Genomic DNA, 22,894 nt, shown 5'->3' with positions numbered 1-22,894 from the left:
TTTGTATGTTGATTTTGTATCCTGCAACTTGACCATATTCATTTATAATTTCTAAAAGTTTTTTGGTGGATTCTCTAGGGTTTTCTATATATAAAATCATGTCATCTGCAAATAGTGACAGTTTCACTTCTTCCTTTCCAATTTGGATCCCTTTTCTTTCTTTTTCTTGCCTGATTGCTCTGGCTAGGACTTCCAGTACTATGTTAAATAAGAGTGGTGAGAGTGGGCATCCTTGTCTGGTTCCTGTTCTTAGAGGGATAGCTTTCAGCTTTTCACAATTGAGAATGATATTAGCTGTGGGTTTGTCATATGTGGCCTTTATTATATTGAGGTGCTTTCCTTCTATACCCATTTTATTCAGAATTTTTATCATAAATGGATGCTGTCTCTTGTCAAATGCTTTCTCTGCATCTATTGAGATAATCATGTGGTTTTTATTCTTTATTTTGTTAATGTGGTGTATCATGTTGATTGATTTGTGGATGTTGAACCATCCTGCATCCCTGGAATAAATCCCACTTGATCAAGGTATATGATCTTTTTTTAATGTATTGTTGTATTCGATTTGCTAGTATTTTGTTGAGGATTTTTGCACTGATGTTCATCAGTGATATTGGCCTGTAATTTTCTTTTTTGTCTGTTGTCCACGTCTGGTTTTGTGTCAGGGTAATGTTGGCTTCGTAGAATGAGTTAGGAAGCTTCCCCTCCTCTTCAGTTTTTTGGAAGAGTTTGAGAAGAATGGGTATTAAGTCTTCTTTGAATGTTTGGTAGAATTCACCAGGGAAGCCGTCTGGTCCTGGTCTTTTATTTTTTGGGAGATTCTTGATTACTGTTTTGATCTCCTTACTGGTGATTGAATACTACTTATTCTGTATTTCTTCTTGATTCAGGTTTGGAAGATTGTATGATTCTAAGACTTTATCCATTTCTTCTAGATTATCGAATTTGTTGCTATATAGCTTTTCATAGTATTCTCTTATAATCTTTTGTATTTCTGAGGTGTCCATTGTAATTTCTCCTCTTTCATTTCTGATTTTACTTATTTGAGCCTTCTATCTTTTTTTCTTGGTGAGTCTAGCTAAAGGTTTGTCAGTTTTGTTTATCTTTTCAAAGAACCAGCTCTTGGTTTTATTAATTTTTTCTATTGTTTTCTTAGTCTCTATTTCATTTATTTCTGCTCTGATTTTTATTATTTCCCTCCTTCTACTGATTTTGGATTTTGTTCTTCTTTTTCCAGTTCCTTTAGATACACTGTTAGATTGTTTATTTGAGATGTTTCTTGTTTGTTGAGATAGGCCTGTATTGCTATAAACTTCCCTCTTAGAGCCGCTTTTGCTGTATCCCATAAATTCTGCCATGTCATATTTTCATTTTCATTTGTCTCCAGGTATTTTTTGATTTCTCCTTTGATTTCTTCATTGACTCAATCATTGATTTCTTCATTGACTCAATCATTGTTCAGTAGCATTTTGTTTAATCTCCGTGTATTTGTGGCTTTTTGATTTTCTTCTTATAGTTGATTTCTAGTTTCATACTGTTGTGATCAGAAAAGATGCTTGGTATTACTTCGGTCTTCTTATATTTGTGGAGACTTGTTTTGTGGCCTGATATGTGGTCAATCCTGGAGAATGTTCCATGCGCATTTGAAAAGAATGTGTATTCTTCGGGTTTTGGATGGAATGTTCTGTATATATCTACTAGGTCTATCTGTTCTAGTGTGTCATTTAAGGCCAGTGTTTCCTTATTGATCTTCTGTCTGGATGATCTATCCATTGGTGTAAATGGAGTGTTAAAGTCCCTTACTATTATTGTGTTACTGTCTGTTTCTCCTTTTATGTCTTTTAATAATTGCTTTGTATATTTAGCTGCTCCTATGTTGGGTGCATAGATATTTACGAGTGTTATATCCTCTTGCTGGATTGTTCCCTTGATCATTATGTAGTGCCCTTCTTTGTCTCTTGTTACAGTTTTTGTTTTAAAGTCTATTTTGTCTGATATGAGTATTGCTACCCTAGCTTTCTTTTCATTGCCGTTTGCATAGAGTATCTTTTTCCATCCCTTCACTTGCAGTTTGTGAGTGTCTTTAGGTCTGAAGTGTGTCTCTTGTATACAGCATATATATATGGGTCTTCTTTTTTTATCCAATCAGTCAGGGTGGTGGTTCTTAAACTTTAGTGGTCCTAAGAGTCACCTGAGGTGCTTTTTAAAATGCCTCTTGCAGGCTCCACCCCCAGAGACTCTGATTTAGTAACTTAGGAGTGGAGCTTAGGTCCTTTTACTAAGCACTTCCAGGTGATCTGATGTAGATAGTTCTCACTGTAAGAAATACTATCCTAGGACTCTAATCCTTTAGTTTACTGTTTTTCTCTGAATCATTGCTGTTACTTCTTCAAAGAATTGAACGTATTTATTTAGAGCATTGACTAAATTTGTAAGAACCATAGATTAGAATATGAAATCTCTTTCTGTCTTAGAACACTACAGTGATAATTTTCTCAGGTAACATTTTCTTTAAATCGGTCAGTCTCCATTAAACTTTGTAATTACTATGTGGTTTCAAAAGTATTTTAGGGCTGGCCCTGTGGCTTCGCGGTTAAGTGCGCGCGCTCCGCTACTGGCGGCCCGGGTTCGGATCCCAGGCACACACCGACGCACCACTTCTCCGGCCATGCTGAGGCTGCGTGCCACATACAGCAACTAGAAGGATGTGCAACTATGACATACAACTATCTACTGGGGCTTTGGGGAAAATAAAAAAAAAAAGGAGGAGGATTGGCAATAGATGTTAGCTCAGAGCCGGTCTTCCTCAGCAAAAAGAGGAGGATTAGCATGGATGTTAGCTCAGGGCTGATCATCCTCACAAAAAAAAAAAAAGTATTTTACATTTATTATCTAATTAAATCCATACAGTAACCAATAAAACAGGTAAGACAGATACCGTCATCACTGTTGTATATAACCGGGTTTCTCAACCTTGCACTGATGACACTTTGGGCCAGATAAATCTTTGTTTTGGGGGCTGTTCTATGCATTGTAGGGTATGCAGCAGCATCACTAGCCTCTACCCACTAGATGCAGTACTACCCCTCCCTCTCAGTTGTGACAGCCAAAAGTGTCTCTGGATATTGCAAAGTGTTCCTTAGGGAGCAAAATTGCCCCCAGTTGAAAATCACTGCTGTAAAGAAAGAAACTGGTTCTGAGAGATCAAATGACTTGATGAAGATCGTACCCTTAGTAAGGAAAAAAGACAGACCTTGAGCCTGCCTTTCAAATCCAGTGTTCTTTCTGTTACATGTGACTACATCATCTGTGTAATGATATCCAAAGATTTCATAGTAGTTCAAGCAATAAAACAATATTACAAATTAGAGAAACCCAAGTTTTAGGTACAGGACACAAGAGTAGACCACATTTAGACCAGTACCTGTTTATCTACTTAATTTAATATCAACACATCTACAGTGTCTAGTATAAAGTATTTTATCTGTTCATTCAATACATGTTAATTGAGCACATACTAAATGTCACATGTTGTTCTAGGTTCTTGGGTATATAGCACTGTCTTATAATGTGGAACTTTTGTTCAAGTTGGGCAAAGAGAGAGTAGAAAGCAATATACATAAGGCTTCCAGGAAAGACCTCTCTGAGGAGATGACATTTAATCAGAGGGTTGAAATGATATGAAAGAGTAATCCAAGCAAAGGGCAATTCAGATCAGGGCACAGCAGTAAAAACACCCTGAGGCAGGAGCTTACTTTCCATGGTAAAGGACAGCAGGTATGTTGGTGGTGTTGGAGTGCAGTGAGCAAGGTGGGGAGTCACAGAAAACAAAGTTTCGAGAGGGAGTTAGCAGCCAAAACATGTCATGTGATTTTGGCTCACAAAAAGTAACTCGAAGTTTATTTTAAATGTTATGTGAAATCATTGGAGGGATTTTTGAGCAGTGACTTGTTTTATGTTTTTAAAAGATCACTGGCTATTGTATGGAGCATAGGGAGTAGGGACAATGAAACAGGAAGACAGGAGGCTGTTAGAATGGCGGCAGTAGAAGTAATGAGAAGTTGTTGGGTTCATGAGGTTGAGCCAGAGAGACTTGCTCTTGGAAGAATCAGGCGTTTGGCCTTAGCAACTATTAAGATGGTGAAGACTGGGAGAGAAGCAGGTTGGGAGGCTGGAGAATCAGTATCTTTAGGGGCAGGTTAAATTTTAGATAGTAGTCATCCAAATGAAGATAGCTAATAAACAGTTGGGTGTCAGTATCTGGGGTCAAGGGGAGGGGTCAAGATTGCAGATGTTAATTTGGGAGTTATCAGCCTATAGATGTTATTTAAAGGCATAGGACTGGATGAAATCATCCAAGCCCAAGGAGTATTAATTTAGAAGAAAAGGGCCTTTGGAAAGCTGATGCCTCGGTGACTCCTAAATTTAGAGGGCAAGAAGAGAAAGGAGAGGCAGCAGAGGAAGCCAAAAAAGAGCTGTTGTGTCTCAGGAAACAAGAGAAAAAGGTGTTTCAAGGAGGAGTAAGGGGTCACCTTTGTCAGATGCAACTGAGAGGTCCGATAACATAAAGACTGAGAATTTGATAAGACTGAGAATTTGATAAGAGTAGGAAGGACAAAATCCTGATAAGAGTGGATTAAAAAGAGGATGGGAAATGAAAAGATAAAGTGAATATAGAGCATATTCTTTAAGGGAGATTTTTTTCCTCATTGAGGTTTAATAATTGATAGTAAAATGCACATATCTTAAGTGTATATTTTGTTTTTTAATATAAGGTACTACAGCTTATTTGTATGCTGACAGAAATAATCCAGTTGAACAGGATGAATTGATGATAGGAGAGAGAAGATAATTGCAAGAGCGAACCTTCGTATAGGCAACAGAGAATGGATTATAATGCATAAGTGATGCAGTGAGCCTTGGAAACAGGGACAGTTCATCTGTTATTTTAGCAGGGAGGGCAAAGCATAGAGCTACAGAAGCAGGGAAGGTTATAGATTTGTCGGTGAGAAGATGAGAGAGCTCTCTTCTGATTGCCTCCTAGTGAGTTAAGAAGTTAGATTTTTGGCTGAGGGTGAGGCAGTGAAAGGGAGTTGGAGATTTAAGGAGTGAAAAAAAGATAAATAATCATGAGAATGGGAAAGTGAATTGACTAGGGAATGTAATAGGATTGCTGAAGGCCCATTTGAGGTTAAGTCATAACTTTAAAAAACTACCTGTCTATATAGTTTTTATCCAGCCATGGTTCAGCCTCTCTGGTATAGGTGCACAATAGGCAGAGAAACCAGGTCTGAGGGTTTGCCAGGTGAATCTGTTGGAAGGAAGGAGAACTGGGCGTGAACGTGGATTGTGCCCCAGGTGGTGGTTATAGGCTCTGACCAGCGATAGAAATGAGGACGTGAGGCTCCTGAGTGCTGGACAGTAAAACATGCTGAGGGCAATGGATTGCTGGGCCTTTTGGCATGGTAGGAGTGACCATACTAAAGGATGTCAATTGGACAGTCAGTAGCTGGTGGTGAGAGAATGGGATTCTTGCAATTAAGATTTTGGGGCTGTATCGTAGTATATGATAACGACAACATGTATATGTCTATTGGAGTAGGTAGCTGAGGTGGGATGAGGACAAGGTAGTTGGAAGTGATGGAGAGAGTCGAGGAACTGAGAGTTCAGAGTGTTGGGTGAGTGTCTACGTCGAGGAAGTCGGTAAGAAGGCTGGCAGGAAGAGGAAGGCAGTGACCTCTGCTAAGCTCCGTGGATGAGGGCGTGCAGCAGGAAAGGTTGGAAGGATGTAATCTGAGAGCATGCACCTTAGAGGAGATGCGGTTTTTGAGAGAAGAAATGGTCTGGAAATAGTAATGAGGAATGAGGCTGCCACCTCCCCCACCTCCAGGCTTGTGGTATGCAGGCTGTGGAAACAAAAACAGCCGTTATTTAGGAGGGCTGCAGGGCTGACTTTTCTCTGAGGGTGGCCAGGGTTCACACAGAACGAGAAAGAGCAGGGAACATTGTGAGGCCACAATGAGGGTATAAGGAATTCTGCTGTTGGCAGGAGTGAGTTCCGGGGACCACAGTGGAAGGATTTGGGGATTGGGAACTTTTTGTCCTCAATTTAAATAATCTTCCCTAGAAAATTCTCATATATGTTACTTTATCTGGAGAAATTATAAAATATAATACAGTTCTTCAGGAACTAATTTGATCCTTAATTCACTTTACAACATCTCTGCTACAGGAATGGTTTGCAGTATATGTGGAACTTAATCAGCAAATTGCAGCACTCTTAAATGCCGGGGATGAGGAAGATCTCGTGGAACTGAAGTCGCTGCAGCAACAGCTGAGTGATGTTTGTTATCGACAGGCCAGTCAGCTGGAATTTAGGCAGAATCTCTTACAAGCAGCTCTTGAATTTCATGGCGTTGCCCAAGATGTAAGTGTCTACTCTGATTGCTTTCTTTTCTTCAAATTATCTGAACACATATCTGCACATAATTTTTGCAGGTTTGCATGTCTCCTAATTATTTTTCTGGAACAATAAAATAATTTACTGGCGGGGGAATGAGATAAAATTCTTTGATTTTTAAAAATTTTTGTTTTTAAGTCATTCTGCATGCAACTAAACCTTTTGTGTCTAAATAGAGTGTCCCAACCTAGTAGATAAATTTCATTTTAATTATTTCTCAATGTTTATGCTTTATAACATAGATTGAAATGGAAGTCTCCATACTCTTTTACATTCTGCTGGCCTGGGCATACTTCTTTGTCTTCCTGGTGCATGCATCTGTGTGTTCTATCTTTCAGATAACATGTATTCTAATTATTCGTCCTTGTGTTTTAACAGCATAGTCTTTTTCAAGTGTAATTGTGATAACCTCATTAGATATAAACCTCATTAATCATTAAACACTTTAGATGCTGATTACATCAGGGTTATCTCTTTGGTGTCCCTCTGCTTTAGTTGTCTCAGCAGTTGGATGGCTTATTAGGGATGTTGTGCGTAGATGTAGCACCAGCTGATGGAGCATCGATTCAGCAAACTTTAAAACTGCTTGAAGAGAAGCTGAAAAGTGTTGGTAAGCAGATTTTAAAAATGCTGAAACATAAGGGTTCTTTTTTTAAAAATATCATTACTATGGTTAGACAAGTTGACTTATACTGAACTAATTATAATTATTTACAGGGAATGCAGGAAAAATTAGTATAAAAAGGGTTTTATTCCCTTGAAGGGTGTAATTTATGCTAAAATTTTTATTTTTCAGTGTTGGTCAGTCACTCTTCCTTCACTGAGCCTTTAGCTCTTCCTGTCTACCCAGCTATGTCTATGGGTGCTGTGTCTTGCATATACTATGAACAGTGATTTGTAGTGCATGCATAAACTGCAATTAGCTGTGAAGTGTTCTGTGGTAAACCCTGTATGCCCAAAACTGTGTTTTATGCCATGATTTTTGTTGTTGCTATATCCTAACCTTGTGAAAAAATAGTTGGTTTGGTTCTGTGCATTTGTTTCTCCAAACTGGGAATATTGCCAGTGTTGCATACTCTCCAGGAGGAGGATGGTCCAATTTTATTAAGCTGGTTCTCTCACTTGACACAAGGGCTTTTAAATTTTACAGTGAATTTCTCTAGGTCATGACTGGAGAGGTAGATAGTGGATGTAAAAATGGAAAGGGGGCGTTGTATTGAGTGGGACAGGCGGGCAAAGGGGAATGGAAGAAAGGAAGCAGAAACTTAAGGCAGAGATTGAGTAGAAAATGGTGACACGTGATTGAACCAAATTAATTACTCAAAAGGACTTGAGGGAATGTGTTTGAAAAATCATGTTTGTATTGGCATTTTACTTGCTTGCAACCTTTGTTATTTTAACAGATGATATGCATAATACGTATTTAGGATTTAATGTACCAAATGAAATTTGTTTTAAAATGTCAGAAGTTTTCTTGAGCCATATTTTTCCTTTAAAAAAGGAAAAAGAATTCTTGTATACTTATCTGATTTGGAGTATTGTAAACATATTGTAAGTGTTGCTTCTTGCTGGGTGTAAGCTGACGGTGCCAATACTCAAAATGTTCAGCGTCCTTTTACAGTGATAATACATCACTGGAGTGTTAGGAAGTATTGCAACTCTTATACACTTTTTTGAACAATAGTTTGCCTTGTTCTCCTAAAAATTAGACCACATAAAAACAGAAAGGAAACAAATGGAAAAATCTTACACATCAAAACAGAAATTCTTACGCTTTCTTCCTGCTTTCAGTTTTGAAAAGTACTTATTATCTATGGAAATTCACCTTTTGTGAGTTCTCTTGAGGGAGAGTTTGGCATGAGAGGAAGCTCCAGTTTGAAGCACATTTGTAAGGGATTTTATTGCTTGAAATGTTCGGAGGACTCCATCCCAGATGTACAAAGCTGTTATACTTGGAGTCCAAGTACACTATCTGCTGAGAGGATTTATTGAGGGAGGGAAAGCACCTCCGTCGTTGGAGAGATTAAATCTAGTAACTTTTGTTTTAGACGTCGGATTGCAAGGTTTGCGTGAAAAAGGTCAAGGTCTCCTGGATCAGATCTCCAATCAGGCATCCTGGGCCTATGGAAAAGATGTAACCATTGAAAATAAGGAAAATGTGGACCACATACAAGGAGTGATGGAAGACATGCAGCTTAGGAAACAAAGGCAAAGTTGGACCGTTAATGTTACTTTTTGCTAAGACAACATAATATTGATTAAAATGAAGAGTGATATAATTTATATTTTCCATACAAAGTAAAAGTTCTTACCTGTTATATAGGAGGTGTGTAGTAGGTTTCTGGTGAATGTAATAATTACTTTGTATAACTGTACTAACAAATAATGGCAATTTGTTCAATTAATGGGTACTTTTCCCCTTTTTATGCAGTAGTAAAAATTTCAGTTACACGCAAATACTTCACATTCCATATCCTCAGTATAGCCTATGACTCTTCTGCTTTTAAGAAAACCCTTTTTGGAGAATTTTGCTTTTCCATTTTCATTTGGTTTAGAGTTACTATTAAATCTGCCATCTCATTGATCTGTTTTTTCATCTAAACTTCATATTCTTAAATTGTCACATATCCAATATTCTCATATTTACTATAGAAAGATTAGACAATAGACTCTGGGTAAGATGATATTTAAAATGTTTCATTTGATATAGACTTAGGAATTTAAAAGATTCTTTGAAAACTCAATTTGCAATAGCAACTGCGAAGTGTTGCAAAGTAAAGGATTAAATTAATATATTCAGGGGCCGGCCTGGTGGCGTAGCAGTTAAGTTTGTGCACTGTACTTTGGTGGCCTGGGGTTCACAGGTTTGGATCCCAGGTGTGAACCAGTGCACCGTTTGTCAAGCCATGCTGTGGTGGCGTCCCATATTAAGTAGAGGAAGATGGGCACGGATATTAGCCCAGGGCCAATCTTTCTCAGCAAAAAGAGGAGGATTGGCAACAGATGTTAGCTCAGAGCTAGTCTTCCTCACAAACAAACAAACAAAAAATTAGTATATGCAGGTATACATGGTCTAGCATAGTTGTATGAAATTTTGGCACACTTAGAAATTTTGTCATCAACAAAACCTCACCGAAACTCTCCCTCTACATCACAGAGAAAATAGTCATTAGGCAGAAATTTGTTCTACCCTCATATCTGCAAGCGTAGCCACTTCATTATTTATTCTCATCACAAAGGATGATATAGCTCTGCTCCTATCAAAGCCAGTCCTTCCATGTACCCTTGTGTCTCCTTGCTCTGTCAATTCCCATTCTCTACTCTGATCCCTGCCCCTCACTTAAATGCTTAAATCTCTCCTATTTCAAGAAAATTAAACTGTTACACACATACATATACCTTCCTCTTCAAGCCTTTTTTTGTCTTCTAGCCCTAGAGCTCTCCCTCCTGAGGGCTGTCATTTGCAGGTCTAGTCTACACTCATACTACTTCCTCACTACCTCTTGTTTACTCCTCAACCCTCCTCAGTCTGACTCTACCCTCACCCTTCCACTGACCTTGCTCTTTTTGATGTCATCAGTGACTCTGTAATTGCCATATGTGGTAAACACTTGATCTTGCTCAAAATCCAGGGAGTACTTCTGGTCCTGACCTTGCTTGACCACTCTGAATCGCATTGGACACAACTGACTTTTTATTTCTTCTTGCAACTCCCTGACTTTGAAAACACCCTCATGATCCCCTTTGTGGCACTTTCTTCTTTGTTTTCTTGTCCTCTAGCTAATTTTGCTGCTTCCAGGGTTTGTTCTGAAGCCAAATTCTCTGCTCACTCTATGTGTTCTCCCTGGTCGGTCTCACTACCTTAATGACTTTCTTTAATATGATCATGCTTGAGTGGTTATGGCTCTGGCCCTGACCCCTGTCCTGTGCTTCAGACCCATAATTCCACTTGCCTACTGAGTATCTCCACTTAGATGCTCCATACACCCCTCAAACCCAATATGACCAGATTGGAATCATTATCCCCCAAAACGTCCTCTTCTCCTTTCATTTCCTATCTAGGTCAAAGTTACCATCAGCCACCAAACTTGGGATTTCTCCTAAAATCCTTACTCTCCCTCATCCCTTACAATCTAATCAGATGTCCAGGTTCTGCTGTTTCTGAATCCCGAACATTTCTTTGTTTAAGATCTTATCTCTTACCTGCCTCTGGCCTTGCTCCTCTCTAGTCTGTTGTACATGAGAGTAATCTTTGTAAAGTGCACATCTAATCACATAACTTCCTTGTGTAAAACCCCTCTCAGTGGCTTCCTGTTTTCTCAGATGAAGTTCAATCTCCTTGGAATAGTGTAGGAGACTCTTCATAATCCAATCCTGCATAATCTTATCTCCTATAACTTTCCCACAAAACCATACAGTTTTCACTTTCCTGAATGCATCATGCTGTTCCATGCATCTGTAGATACTTCTTTCCACATTTTCTGCCTAGCAGATTCCTATTTATTCCTCAAGACTCAGGGATACATATCCTTGGAAGTCTTTCTAGATTTTTAAGGCAAGTTAGTCACTTGTTCTTCCCTAGCCCCATAAAACCTTTTACACAACTCCACAATAGCATTTATCACATGGTTTATTTAAAAGTTCATCTGCCACAATGAGATCATCTTAATAGTAGACACTGTGTCTTATATTGTTCAAGCACATTATCTAATACCTGACAATATGTGTTGAGTATATGTATATCATCTTCATTAAAATGTCTTATGTTGTTTTTTAGCTTCAGATTTTAGAAATAATCATCACTTTCCTTCAGTCCCTTGTAGAATTACTTTAACCAAGTTGCATTTTAACAGTATGTTATGAGCTTTTATTGAGGACATCCTTATATAAAATAGCCTTGTGACAACGACTTCTGTGCCATTACTAAGCTTCTTTAAGAACATCAACTGTAGTGGGAGTCGGTGTCTCCTGGGTAACTTGTTATTGGTATTTGGGTCTGCAGTGAGCTTCCGCCTTTCCACCTAAAGTCCATGGAATTACATGGGAATGAAGGGAATGGACCAGAGCTGAGTTAGATCAAGTCACCTTAAAAGTTTAATCCCTATGTTATCTAGGCACCTCACAGTGAAATTAAAAAATATTCTGAATTATAGTTCTCTACACCCAGAGATGAAGAGGATTTTTCTTCTTATCAAACTTAGGTGGAGTTTTTTTATAAATTCAAAATTAGATATTACCCTGGGTAATGTAATATAATAAAAAGTGTTAATTTTTTAAATTTCCTTGGAGCATCATCCTCTAAATTCGTATTTTAGAAACTACATTTTTATCTTTGAAGGTTGTTTAATGCTAACTGGCAATGGAGATTTCTTTGGGTTTTAGTGTATTACTGTGTTTATGCTTTGCTTCAGTATTTTGCAGAATCCGTGCTTTCCTCAAGAGGGTTTGAGATTCAGTATCGTTCAGGTATTCTGAGGTTTTGATGTAACATATCCTTATGTATAGATACCCTTAAAATTCTTAAAAATCAATACAAAATAGTTGCAGTCTCCCTAGTGTAGGACTGAGTATTTTAGTATACTATAAAACGTGTGCCAGATGATGACATTGTATTAGTTATCAACAAAACTGGAATGATGTCCTAAATTTACGTTTGTGTTTATTAGATGTGAAGACATGGTAGATGTGCGAAGGTTAAAGATGCTTCAGATGGTGCAGTTATTTAAATGTGAAGAAGATGCTGCCCAGGTAAAGATCAATCAGGCACATTATGTAGTTGTTTTTTCCTAGAAGATTGATTTCACTTAACTGTAAACAAAAGTGTACTTTTCATGGTCCTAAGAAAGTAAATTCATTCAGTCAGATTCTAGTTTATACTGTTAAAATAAGAGATTTGTATTCTCAGTTATCTTACTCGTCTCATTTGACTTATCTTCTCAATGAAATCCTCTATTGAGCTGGAAATTGGGATTATTTATTATTTATTATTGTTTACTTGATTGTCAGTTACATCCCAGGATAAAGAGTGGTATAGCACATTGCTTTTTAACCCACAAGAAGGTTTTTCAGTTAGGTAAACAGTTTGCTATCTTTGTGTAATTAGCATTAGAGAACATTGTTTCAGCTTGACTTGGAGGAAATTTATGATTTTAAATAGTAACATAAATCTGTAATGAGATTCCAGTAAGATCTATATTACATAAATATGTGATCTTCTATTACTATAAATCATGTGATATTAATTTTAAAAGAGTGCTTCTCTTTAATAGATCTTGTCTTTAGAGTTTAAAAATTTTGAGGGGGTGGAGTCGTCATTAATTCATGTAGCTTGGTATTGAATGAAATAAGCTATTAAGAACTTAGGTTATAACTAATGGATTAATTAATCACATAATAGTAATCTTTCTTTTTATAAGTATGATGTTTCGATATGATAAATAAAGTGTTATGAATCCAGCTTCACTGTTATTTATTTTCATTTAGGCAGTAGAATGGCTAAGTGAACTTCTGGATGCTCTGCTTAAGACCCACATCAGACTGGGCGATGATGCTCAGGAAACGAAAGTTTTACTGGAAAAGCATAGAAAATTTGTTGATGTTGCACAGGTGCAGAACTGATTATCTTCCTTTTCTACAAGCTCAGTGTTTGAATAGCTTTCTGCATGATTATAATGTAACTTAACCCTCCAAGTCCAAGAAGGTTAGTTATGTTATTCCAGAAGAGTCACAGAACTAAGAAAATGTCAGCTCTGCATCAAAACTAGCCTGCATAAACTTGAGAGGGTTTATGTTTCCCTGAATACAGGTTCTGATTCAGAATTAATAATCTGCTCCCTCTGATTAATGTTATACATCATAGCATTTTTTAGGCAATCTAACTGTTCGTTCACAAAAGTTAGAATGAAATATGTTAATTATATATAAATTAGAAACCCCAGTTTCTGCATCTCACCAGTGTTAGCATAACAATACAGATTTTTTTTGCGTACGAAAAGTATCTCAATTTATTTTCCTTAATAATGGAGTTCACAGTGTAACAGTTGTGGTTTCCCATGTGGAATATAAAGTACCCATCTTCACCCACTTGTTTTGATTGAGTGAGCAAACATTCTTTTTGGCTGGTGGAATTGAGCAGACTGAAATGGGCAAAACAGAAGAAGAGAGGGAAGCCTAACAAGGAGACTTACTAAAAATTCACTGAAAGTATTGCTTCTCCTTCATTATTTATACATGCAGATAATTTGTAGTAATAAGCGCCAGTGGAGTCATTCAGTATTGGTTTCCAGTAGTGTTCCTTAATTGCAACCATAGTCCTCCTGCGCACTTCCCTATCCCTCTTCTCAGAATTCTTGAATTATAATTTCATGTTTACTTTTTCTTTTTTAGAGCACTTATGACTATGGAAGGCAGCTGCTACAGGCCACAGTTGTGTTGTGCCAGTCTTTGCGCTGTACTTCTCGATCATCTGGGGATACACTTCCTCGACTGAACAGAGTGTGGAAACAGTTTACAATAGCATCTGAAGAGAGAGTGCATAGGCTGGAAATGGCTATTGCATTTCACTCAAATGCTGAAAAGGTTTGCTTTTTTTGAAAATGTAGTCTCAATAGTATTTATTGTATATCTTTAAAATGTGTTAATTTTAGGGCCTGCCGGGTGGCATAGCGGTTAAGTGTGCGCGCTCCGCTGCTGGCGACCTGGGTTCGGATCCCAGGCACACACTGGCGCACTGCTTGTCAAGCCATGCTGTGGCGGCGTCCCATATAAAGTAGAGGAAGATAGGCACGGGTGTTAGCCCAGGGCCAGTCTTCCTCAGCAAAAAGAAGAGGATTGACAGATGTTAGCTCAGGGCTGATCTTCCTCACACACACACACAAAAAAAATGTGTTAATTTTATAATGTAATTATGTGATCAGTCTTTTTTTTCAAATTTATGTTAATTCCATTGTTTAAAATTTGCATGTAATATATTGTCTTAGAGAGTTCAAGTTCTCTTAGTAATCCATACCAGTGCAGGAGTACTGAGGTTGGAGAAATCCAGAACCATCCAGTAGTCCTCTCTCAACAGTGCTTCTCTCCTCACCAGACCTGATGCCCAGAATATGCTCTCTGATCTTTAGGGCGTCAACTCCCATCTCTTGTGTTATACCAGGAAAGGAAACTTTGCTTTGGCAACTACTGCGAATTGTCATAAATTTTTTAAAAGGGCGCTTTGTAAATTTTTAATGTTTAAAGTAGAGACTGTCCAACAGAAATAATGAGAATAAAGATAAAATAAAACTCTTTTTTCATGTGTTGTCTTTAAAGATTCATTCTAGAATTGTATTATTTAATGAATTCATTAGTCTCAGAAACCAAAAATGAAATATGCAATGTTATTTGGGCAAATTTTCAATAGAACCTTTTTCTTAACTCTGCACAGTGAAAATTTATAGCACCTAAGCCTTACGTTTCCATTCTGAAGAAGAGCCTTATTATGTAGTTAACTTTGTTTTGATCTCTTACAATGAAAGTTTATATGTAGAAGATGTTCAATACAATTTAAGATATGAGAAACCTGAGATGTAAATGTGATAGCCTAGTCTGTCAAACAAAAGAGATGTTGCCAGGAACCTCAGGATTTAAGCAGTTTCTGTCTGTGTTATGCAGTACATCTGTTGGGAAATAGCCATAGTTAACTCTTTCTGAGCTGGTCACTGAACTCCATAGGCCAGTGTCTTAGTTTAAAATGGGCCTAATGATGATGAATCAAAGTATATAAAATGGCTTAACTTGTTTATCTACTGATTGTTTTAATGAAAAGCTTTTATTGAAGTATAATATTAACATAGAAAAGTGTATAGATTAAAGATTTTTATTTATTTTATTTTTTCCCCCCAAAGCCCCAGTGGATAGTTGTGTGTCGTAGCTGCACATCCTTCTAGTTGCTGTATGTGGGACTCGGCCTCAGGATGAACGGAGAAGTGGTGCCTCGATGCGCACCCGGGATCCGAACCCGGGCCACCAGCATCGCAGCGCGTGCACTTAACCACCAAGCCACAGGGCCGGCCCGAAAAGTGTATAGATTATAAATGTTCTGCTCAATGAATTTTCACAAAGTGAACATGCATGTAGTCAGTGCACTATTCAAACAATAGAACATTACTAGTGCCTCAGAAGCTCCCCAACCTCTTTTAGTTACACTGCTCCTGCTACCCCTCCCTCCTGTCACTGGCCCGATTTCTAACACTACTGACAACTTTTTAGGATACTGCTTTTATTTATTTATTTATTTATTTATTTATTCATTCATTCATTCATTCATAAAGAAGATCAGCCCTGAGCTAACATCTGCCAATCCTCCTCTTTTTTTTTGCTGAGGAAGACTGGCCCTGGGCTAACATCCATGCCCATCTTCCTCCACTATATTTATATGGGACGCCACCACAGCATGGCTTGACAAGCGGTTCGTCGGTGCGTGCCCAGGATCCGAACCGGCGAACCCTGGGGCCGCCGCAGCAGAGTGCACCACCGGGCCAGCCCCAGGATACTGCTTTTAAAATGTAGCTGCAAGAACATTTTAAAATCTAGACCTCTTTAAGAGGTCATATAAGAATTCGGTTGAGAGTTTTTTCATGGAAAATTGATGTTCCTGTTATTTCTGCTATATGGCCTTTTTCATGGTTATAATAAACTCGATTAAAGGTTATTTTACTGTGCAAACCTACGTAAAGCCTTTTGTTATCAGATATTATTTTCCTCTTGAGTGTGTTCTATTTTATACCAGTAAGCATAAATATATCCACTACTATAAGCAAATTGTATAGTATAATGATTGGGAAAATATTTAAACTGAATCTAGACTTTTAGAATATAAAAATGTGCTTTATGAGTAATGCTGAAATAAACATTGGATTAAGTATAATGCACAAAAAGTTGCAAAAACAAATACTTCTTTTTCTTCTCTCTCCCCCCAATTTTGCATTTTTTTTCTTATAGTTAAATTTATTTTTTAATTATTATCTTTTAATCTGGTGTGTATTTTAGACTTATAGCTTATCTCAATTTGGACTAGCCACTTTGAAGTGCTCACTATCCACATGTGGCTAGTGGCTACTGTATTGACTAGTGTGAGTCAGTACCTAAAGGCTTAACTATGAAAAATTACATCATTTTTTTTCTTTTCTTTTGTAGTTAAATTTAAATGGTAATAGTTAAGGAAAAAAGTAATATCAAGGACTGTAGAACTTACTATATTTGAATTATAACCCTATCAGTTTACATCAGTTAATTCAGGTCAACAGATGAGTTTTATTTATTTATTTATTTTTTGGTGAGGAATACCAGCCCTGAACTAACATCCATGCCAATCCTCCTCTTTTTGCTGAGGAAGACTGGCCCTCAGCTAACATCTAGTACCAATCCTCCTTTTTTTTCCCTTTTTCTCCCCAAAGCCCCAGTAGATAGTTGTGTGTCATAGTTGCACATCCTTCTAGTGGCTGTATGTGGGACCGCGCCCCAGCATGGCCGGACAAGCGGTGTGTCGGTGCGCGCCTGGGATCCAAACCCTGGGCCACCAGTAGCGGAGCGTGCACACTTAACCGCTAAGCCACGGGGCCGGCCCCTGCAGATCAGTTTTAAAAATAACTGTGAAGGGCCTAGCTAGGTCATCACATCAGTTATGTGTTTGTACTCTGAGTATATGTTGTATTTGTATCTTCTTTCATTTTTGAAGTCTGTAGGCTCCTTGAGGTCAAAATCTATGTTTCATTCACATCTCAAGCTGCTAAATAATATATAGTAAGTGTTTAATAGTTACTTAATGAATGAAAACATACTTCTTAAGCACAGTTTGAGCTTACTTTCCAAATAGTAGTCTAGTGTTATTTTTTCTTGGAAATCACTTATAGACTTTTTCAAACTCCAATTATATATTATTAGTGGGGATTATGTATTTCATTTTGTTTGAATTTCTTGAGCCAGCCTTGCCAATAATTGATCTTGTACATTGGTGTACATGAAGATGCTAAGAACAAAACGAAAACACCTTCAGTCTACTAAATTTGCATGAGCTTGATTCCCTTTCTGTATGTCTTGATTGATGTTGCCCTTTTGTTTGTTGCAGATTTTGCAAGACTGTCCAGAAGAGCCTGAAGCTATTAATGATGAGGAGCAATTTGATGAAATTGAAGCAGTTGGAAAATCACTTTTGGATAGATTAACTGTTCCTGTAGTTTATCCTGATGGGTATGGTGCATGTTCTTATAATTTTGTCTTTTATCAGGGAGGTCTTAAAGGGAAATCATCAAGAGATGAAAATCTATTTTTTAAAAAGCCAAGTAAATTAGCTTTAGTCCACATCTTCAATTCCTACAATAAATTGGTTTAAGATAAAAATAAATACCAACTCAGCTCTTAAGAACAGTAGCAATTGGTACTTGCTGCTATCAGATGTGTTGCTTCTTCACAGCTTGTTGTAGAAGAAAGATCATTGACCAGGTTGACATCTTGGGTTCTGACCTTGGCCATGATGATAGGGAGTAGGGTGACTTTGGGCTTTATTCAGGAAAGGGCAGGGGAGGGGAGGGGACTAATATTTATTAAGCTCATAATATAGAATAAGCACCAAGTTAGACATTTCACCTTCATTACTTTTGACCAAACAATGCTAGGCCAGTATAATTATTCCTGATGTACAGATGAAGTAACTGAAGCTCAGAAAGATAAGTAAGATGCTCAGGAATTCCCAGTTTCTAAGTGGAGTTAGGATACAATCTCAGGTCTATCTGGCTCCAAACCCATTCTCTTTTCACTGTGCTGTTTGGAGTCCTAATTTCTTGTTTTGTAAAATGATGGGGTCCTGATTCCCACGTTCCTTTCCATTTCAAATAGTTGATGATAAAAATAAGAGATAATTTCATGTAAATGAATGGGCCAGTAAATGAATCAGAAAGAGCTTTATGCCTGAGGATCTAGACCTTCTCAGTGAAAATAATTTAGAGGGAATCCAGAGGATATTTAATTCAAATGGTAGAGAAACCAAACCATTGAATACAACTATCCTTACATTGTATCGTGGTATAATGGGTAGGACTGTGGACCCTGAAACCAGATTTCTTGGGTTTAAATCTCAGCTCCACCACTTACTAGCTGTGACACCTTGGGCAAGCCACTTAACCTTTCTGTGCCTCAATTCCCTCCTCTAAAAATAGAGATATATTACTCATACCTCCTCTGGTTACAGTGACAGGAGAATTATATGAGCTAAATGTATGTAAACTACTTAAAACAAATCTGACACATAGTAATTGCCACTACTACTGTGTCATGAACTTAAAATGGTTATTTGGAATTAATATTGAGAAGATATAATTTTATTCCCTTGAAAGAATATTATTCATTGTCTATACTTAAATACTCTCTAGTCATACCAAACTTGAATAGTCAGAAGTAACCTATAGTCATGTTATACATCTGGAGTGTATAAAAGAGAATAAACTCTAAAAATGTATAAATTAAGCTAGTAACGGTGTTAGAGGGGTACTTCTGGTTGTTCCATTCCAGGACGCTCCCCCAACACCCCCTTTCTACATTTCACAGCCAGCTGTCACACAAGTCTCCGATTCTACTCAGGTCAGCCTAGGAGCATCTGTCCCTGGCATTTTTGCTTGGGCTTCTCCTCCTGTGTTCCACAAATAGTCCCTGCGTCATTTCCTCATCTTTTTAAGATAAAAGAATAAGTTAGTGCTATATAATCCAATTTACAAGCACCACCTTTAATATTTGGAATTATTTTATTCCATTTTATATGATAATCTGTTTATGCTATGTACAGTTTGACAGTAGGCTTATTCAGATTTATGTTTTATAAGATTCTCCTGGAAAAGTAAATTAGATGGTCTCTCTGGATTCACTGCTTTGAAGACCCAGGTTCAAATTCTGGTTTTTCCACTGTGTGATCTTGGTTGAGTTATTTATAGGCCTCAGTTTTCTGATCTAAAAAATGAAGAGCTTAACCAGATAATTTCCAAGAATTCTTCCAGCTCTAAAAGATTCTGTGACTCTGAGTACAGTATCTTTGCAAGTAGGATAAAATGAAATGATTTTATCTATTAATGTCCAAAATGATGCCTTAACATACAATGGATATTTTCCTTGCCAGCTATATTAGACAGTTGGAATACATAGCCCTTAGCACTGAAGTACACATGCAAATTTTATATTTGTGTATCCTTATGGACCAAAAACTGAAAAGCAGAATATCTCCAATGTTGCATTGTTTTGTTTTCTGTTGCATTGTTTCGTTACATTCTTTGGTTTATTGAGATTATCATAAATATACATGATATGACATTTATACCACTAATGTATTTTTCTCAACATGTCTTAATATATTTTATGCTGTTTTAAAAAATGTTTCTCCTCTTGAATTACTACTCAAAGATAAACAGTATAGTCTACAAATGAACTAATGCTATATATCATGTAGATAATTTTTATGGTAATTTTTGCTTCCTTTTGCATTTGCTACAGTCAGTGGATTTGTATTATCTGATTGGGGTTTTTCTGTTTGTTTTGACTTTTAGAACTGAACAATATTTTGGAAGTCCAAGTGACATGGCTTCTACTGCAGAACACATCAGAGACAGGATGAAACTAGTCAGTCTCAAAAGGCAGCAGCTGAGACATCCCGAAATGATGACCACAGAGAGCTAATAGCTACCAGCTTCCCGCAGATGTGCAGTTCACAATCCCACACGGCGTCGGCATACTACCGTATTAGCCACGATACGTTAAGATGCATTTCACAGCCAGGATAAGCCTCATTTATTTCCATTACACATTTCTCTCTACATGTTAACACCGTGCAACTAGCAAGGCATAATTATTTAACACGCTTTGAGACCATAGACTCCAAGTATCTTAAAAGAAGAAACTGTAATCGTTGCACTGAAAACTTGCTTTAAAGCTTTACCTGACCTGTCAGTTTGTAGATGAACAACTGATAATAAGCTTTGAATGGTGCTAATAAGAGTTTAGGAATTCCCTCTATAAAAAATGGTTGCCCTTCCTCTCCAGGTGATGTGGTAAATTTAGACTATAGTTAAACTGTTATTAGTAGACAGTGGTGTCCTTAAAATTTTACTTTGTGATTCTTCTTCAGAATAGATTATTTTTATTGTGTCAGTACGAAGAAAACCTTCAGATCTTTGATATATCATATTCATTAAAAGACATTTTCCTATTTGTATTGATAATGTATTACAAATTGTTTGTGCTTAATAAAAGACTTCTTTTAAACATCTTATTTAATTTGGTGGTTATATCCTGTTTTTAAACCTGAGTGCCTTGTTTAAAAGGGCATTCTTAGGGTTGTGAGGATGGTTTGATATTTGTTTTTTCATGTTGGTTGCATGTTTTAGCCAGGAAATTCATATGTAAGCATGTGTATATAATAAATAAGCATGTTTTATCATGAAAAATAATTGTGAAGGACAATTTAGATCTTTAAGAACCTATGAATAATGGAGTAGTACTTGTAATTGTTCTCTTCTTCAACTTGAAAAATAGTATCCAAATTGTTAACTACCCTGAAGATACTTTGTCTTTAGTAGAGGAGGGCTGGGAAAGGAGGTATACATAATAAGTGTAATCCTTTATATCACAGTAATCTTTCTGGAACTAAAATAGCAACTATTAATAAAATTTGATTTCTCATGATAGACTAGAAGCAAAATTCTGAAGTAGTCTAATAAACAGTATACAACTCTTTTAGAAATAAAATTTATAAATGCTAGTGCTTTTAAGTTTATATTAAGTTTAAATGGTAAAATACATATAATTTAATTTTTGTGTTAATTTTTATTTCAGAAAATGTTTTTGAAAAAGATTAAAAATAATTTTTTAGTCTGTGATCAATACAAAATTATGCAAAGAATTGTATGCTGGTTCCTTTTCATTGTCTACAAAAATGCTCATGTGTCCTCCAATGCAAAAAACTCCCTCTGAATCTGCTGGGTTCTTCAGCCTTCTTCACTGCCAGACTTCTTGGAGAAACCCATACCCATTGTCCCTACATCCTCATTGCTCACTGCTCAGTACCTTGCAGTCTGGTTTTACACAGCACTATAGTGAAACTGTTCTCATTGGGCATCCAGTTACTGAATTGAATGATTTTTTTCTCAGTCTGTGTCCCTTATCCTTCTCTGTCTCTGCAACCTTTACACCATTGAGCAGTTTCAATTTTTTACTCTTTTTCCTAAACAGTGTCTCCTCCCTTGAAGATGTTATCTTCTGCCATAACTGTGAGTACAGTCACATAACCCTTATTTAAAATGTGTCTACTAAAGTGTGCTCTCTCAGATTTCTGTCTTCAGAATGCTTCTGGAGGTATCTCATCCTTAGGGTTTCTATTTTATCCCAATGTTCTGTGTTACATATCAGGTCCAAAATTCTAGACCTGTACTTTCGACTACCTACTACTTGACATTTCAACCTAGATGAAGTTATTTATCATAGTTTTCACCTTTCTCTTTTTGTGGCAATTTTGGTTAAGGGTGCAGCCTTTTTTCTAGTCAAACATGCCAGAAAATCGGGGGGCAACATTCAACTGCTGCCTCTTGTCTTATGCTGCCACTGCTGCTGAGAACATCCAGGAAGTTCTATATTTGATAATTCTCTCAGTCTTTTAGGGCTTAACTGCTATGAGTATGAACTTGCATGATTCTTTGTTTCAGTCTTCATAATGGTGCTAACTAACCACATGCTACAATTGTTTGTTTATCTCTGTGCCTGCTACATTATAAGCTCTTCCCAGGGAAGGAATCTCGTGGGACTTCTCCTGTTCCCAGCCCTTTACTCATGCGTAGTAGTTGTTCAGTTCCCATGTATGTGAATGGTCTATTGTAGCATCAGTACTAATCGCTCTTATATTGTCGTCTTAAATGTGTTTTAAACATATTTCCTAAAGTTAGGACTGACTTATAAGTGAATCTACTTGTAATGAAATCATTTGGTATTTTAGATACTTAAATATTAGCTAATTTAGATATTTAGTTATACTCAATATCTATTTCTTCTGCTGAATTTCAGAGTAGTTAGAATGTTTTTATTAAGACTGTGCTAGAAATGAACTAGATTGTAAGTAATGAGATTCAGTTCTACCATCAACTCACCTACTTATCATCAAATGAGTTAATTTTTATATGCCTTAAGCTATCCTGCCTACAGCAAGAGTAAAATAAGCCAGTATCTGGAAATGTTATTTGTAATTTTAATATTTCTGATGAAGCTGAATATGCTTTTAACATAATATTGTTGCTCTTCATTTGTAAGTTTGTTGCTACTTTCTATATGTATATCTATATATACACATACAGTTATGAATGAAAACCCAACAGTGCTCTAATGTGATTTTTTTTTTCATAGAGTCGTAGTTCGCTTAGAGTACATGTG

At 37.0% G+C, this 22,894-nt stretch overlaps 1 protein-coding gene across 6 annotated transcripts in view; it reads left to right on the top strand.

Annotated features, from left to right (window-relative positions):
* SESTD1 (SEC14 and spectrin domain containing 1) overlaps nt 1-20,747 on the top strand; it is a 123,332-nt gene extending 102,585 nt beyond the window's left edge. For all 6 annotated transcript variants that reach the window (XM_087435446.1, XM_087435445.1, XM_087435441.1 and 3 more), the window contains 8 exons: nt 6,233-6,427; nt 6,956-7,070; nt 8,509-8,668; nt 12,127-12,208; nt 12,944-13,066; nt 13,847-14,038; nt 17,565-17,686; nt 20,026-20,747. In XM_087435446.1, the coding sequence (XP_087291572.1) occupies nt 6,233-6,427; nt 6,956-7,070; nt 8,509-8,668; nt 12,127-12,208; nt 12,944-13,066; nt 13,847-14,038; nt 17,565-17,686; nt 20,026-20,155 (1,119 nt within the window). In that variant the 3' untranslated portion in view covers nt 20,156-20,747. The remainder of the gene's footprint in view (nt 1-6,232; nt 6,428-6,955; nt 7,071-8,508; nt 8,669-12,126; nt 12,209-12,943; nt 13,067-13,846; nt 14,039-17,564; nt 17,687-20,025) is intronic.
* Nucleotides 20,748-22,894: the final 2,147 nt, after the last annotated feature.

This window comes from Ceratotherium simum, chromosome 9, assembly GCF_057802395.1.
Source record: "Ceratotherium simum simum isolate JZ-2026a chromosome 9, ASM5780239v1, whole genome shotgun sequence".
In the NCBI taxonomy this organism is placed as follows: Eukaryota; Metazoa; Chordata; class Mammalia; order Perissodactyla; family Rhinocerotidae; genus Ceratotherium; species Ceratotherium simum.
Note: the sequence above shows the minus strand (reverse complement) of the source record. Positions and strands in the feature narration are given on the sequence as shown.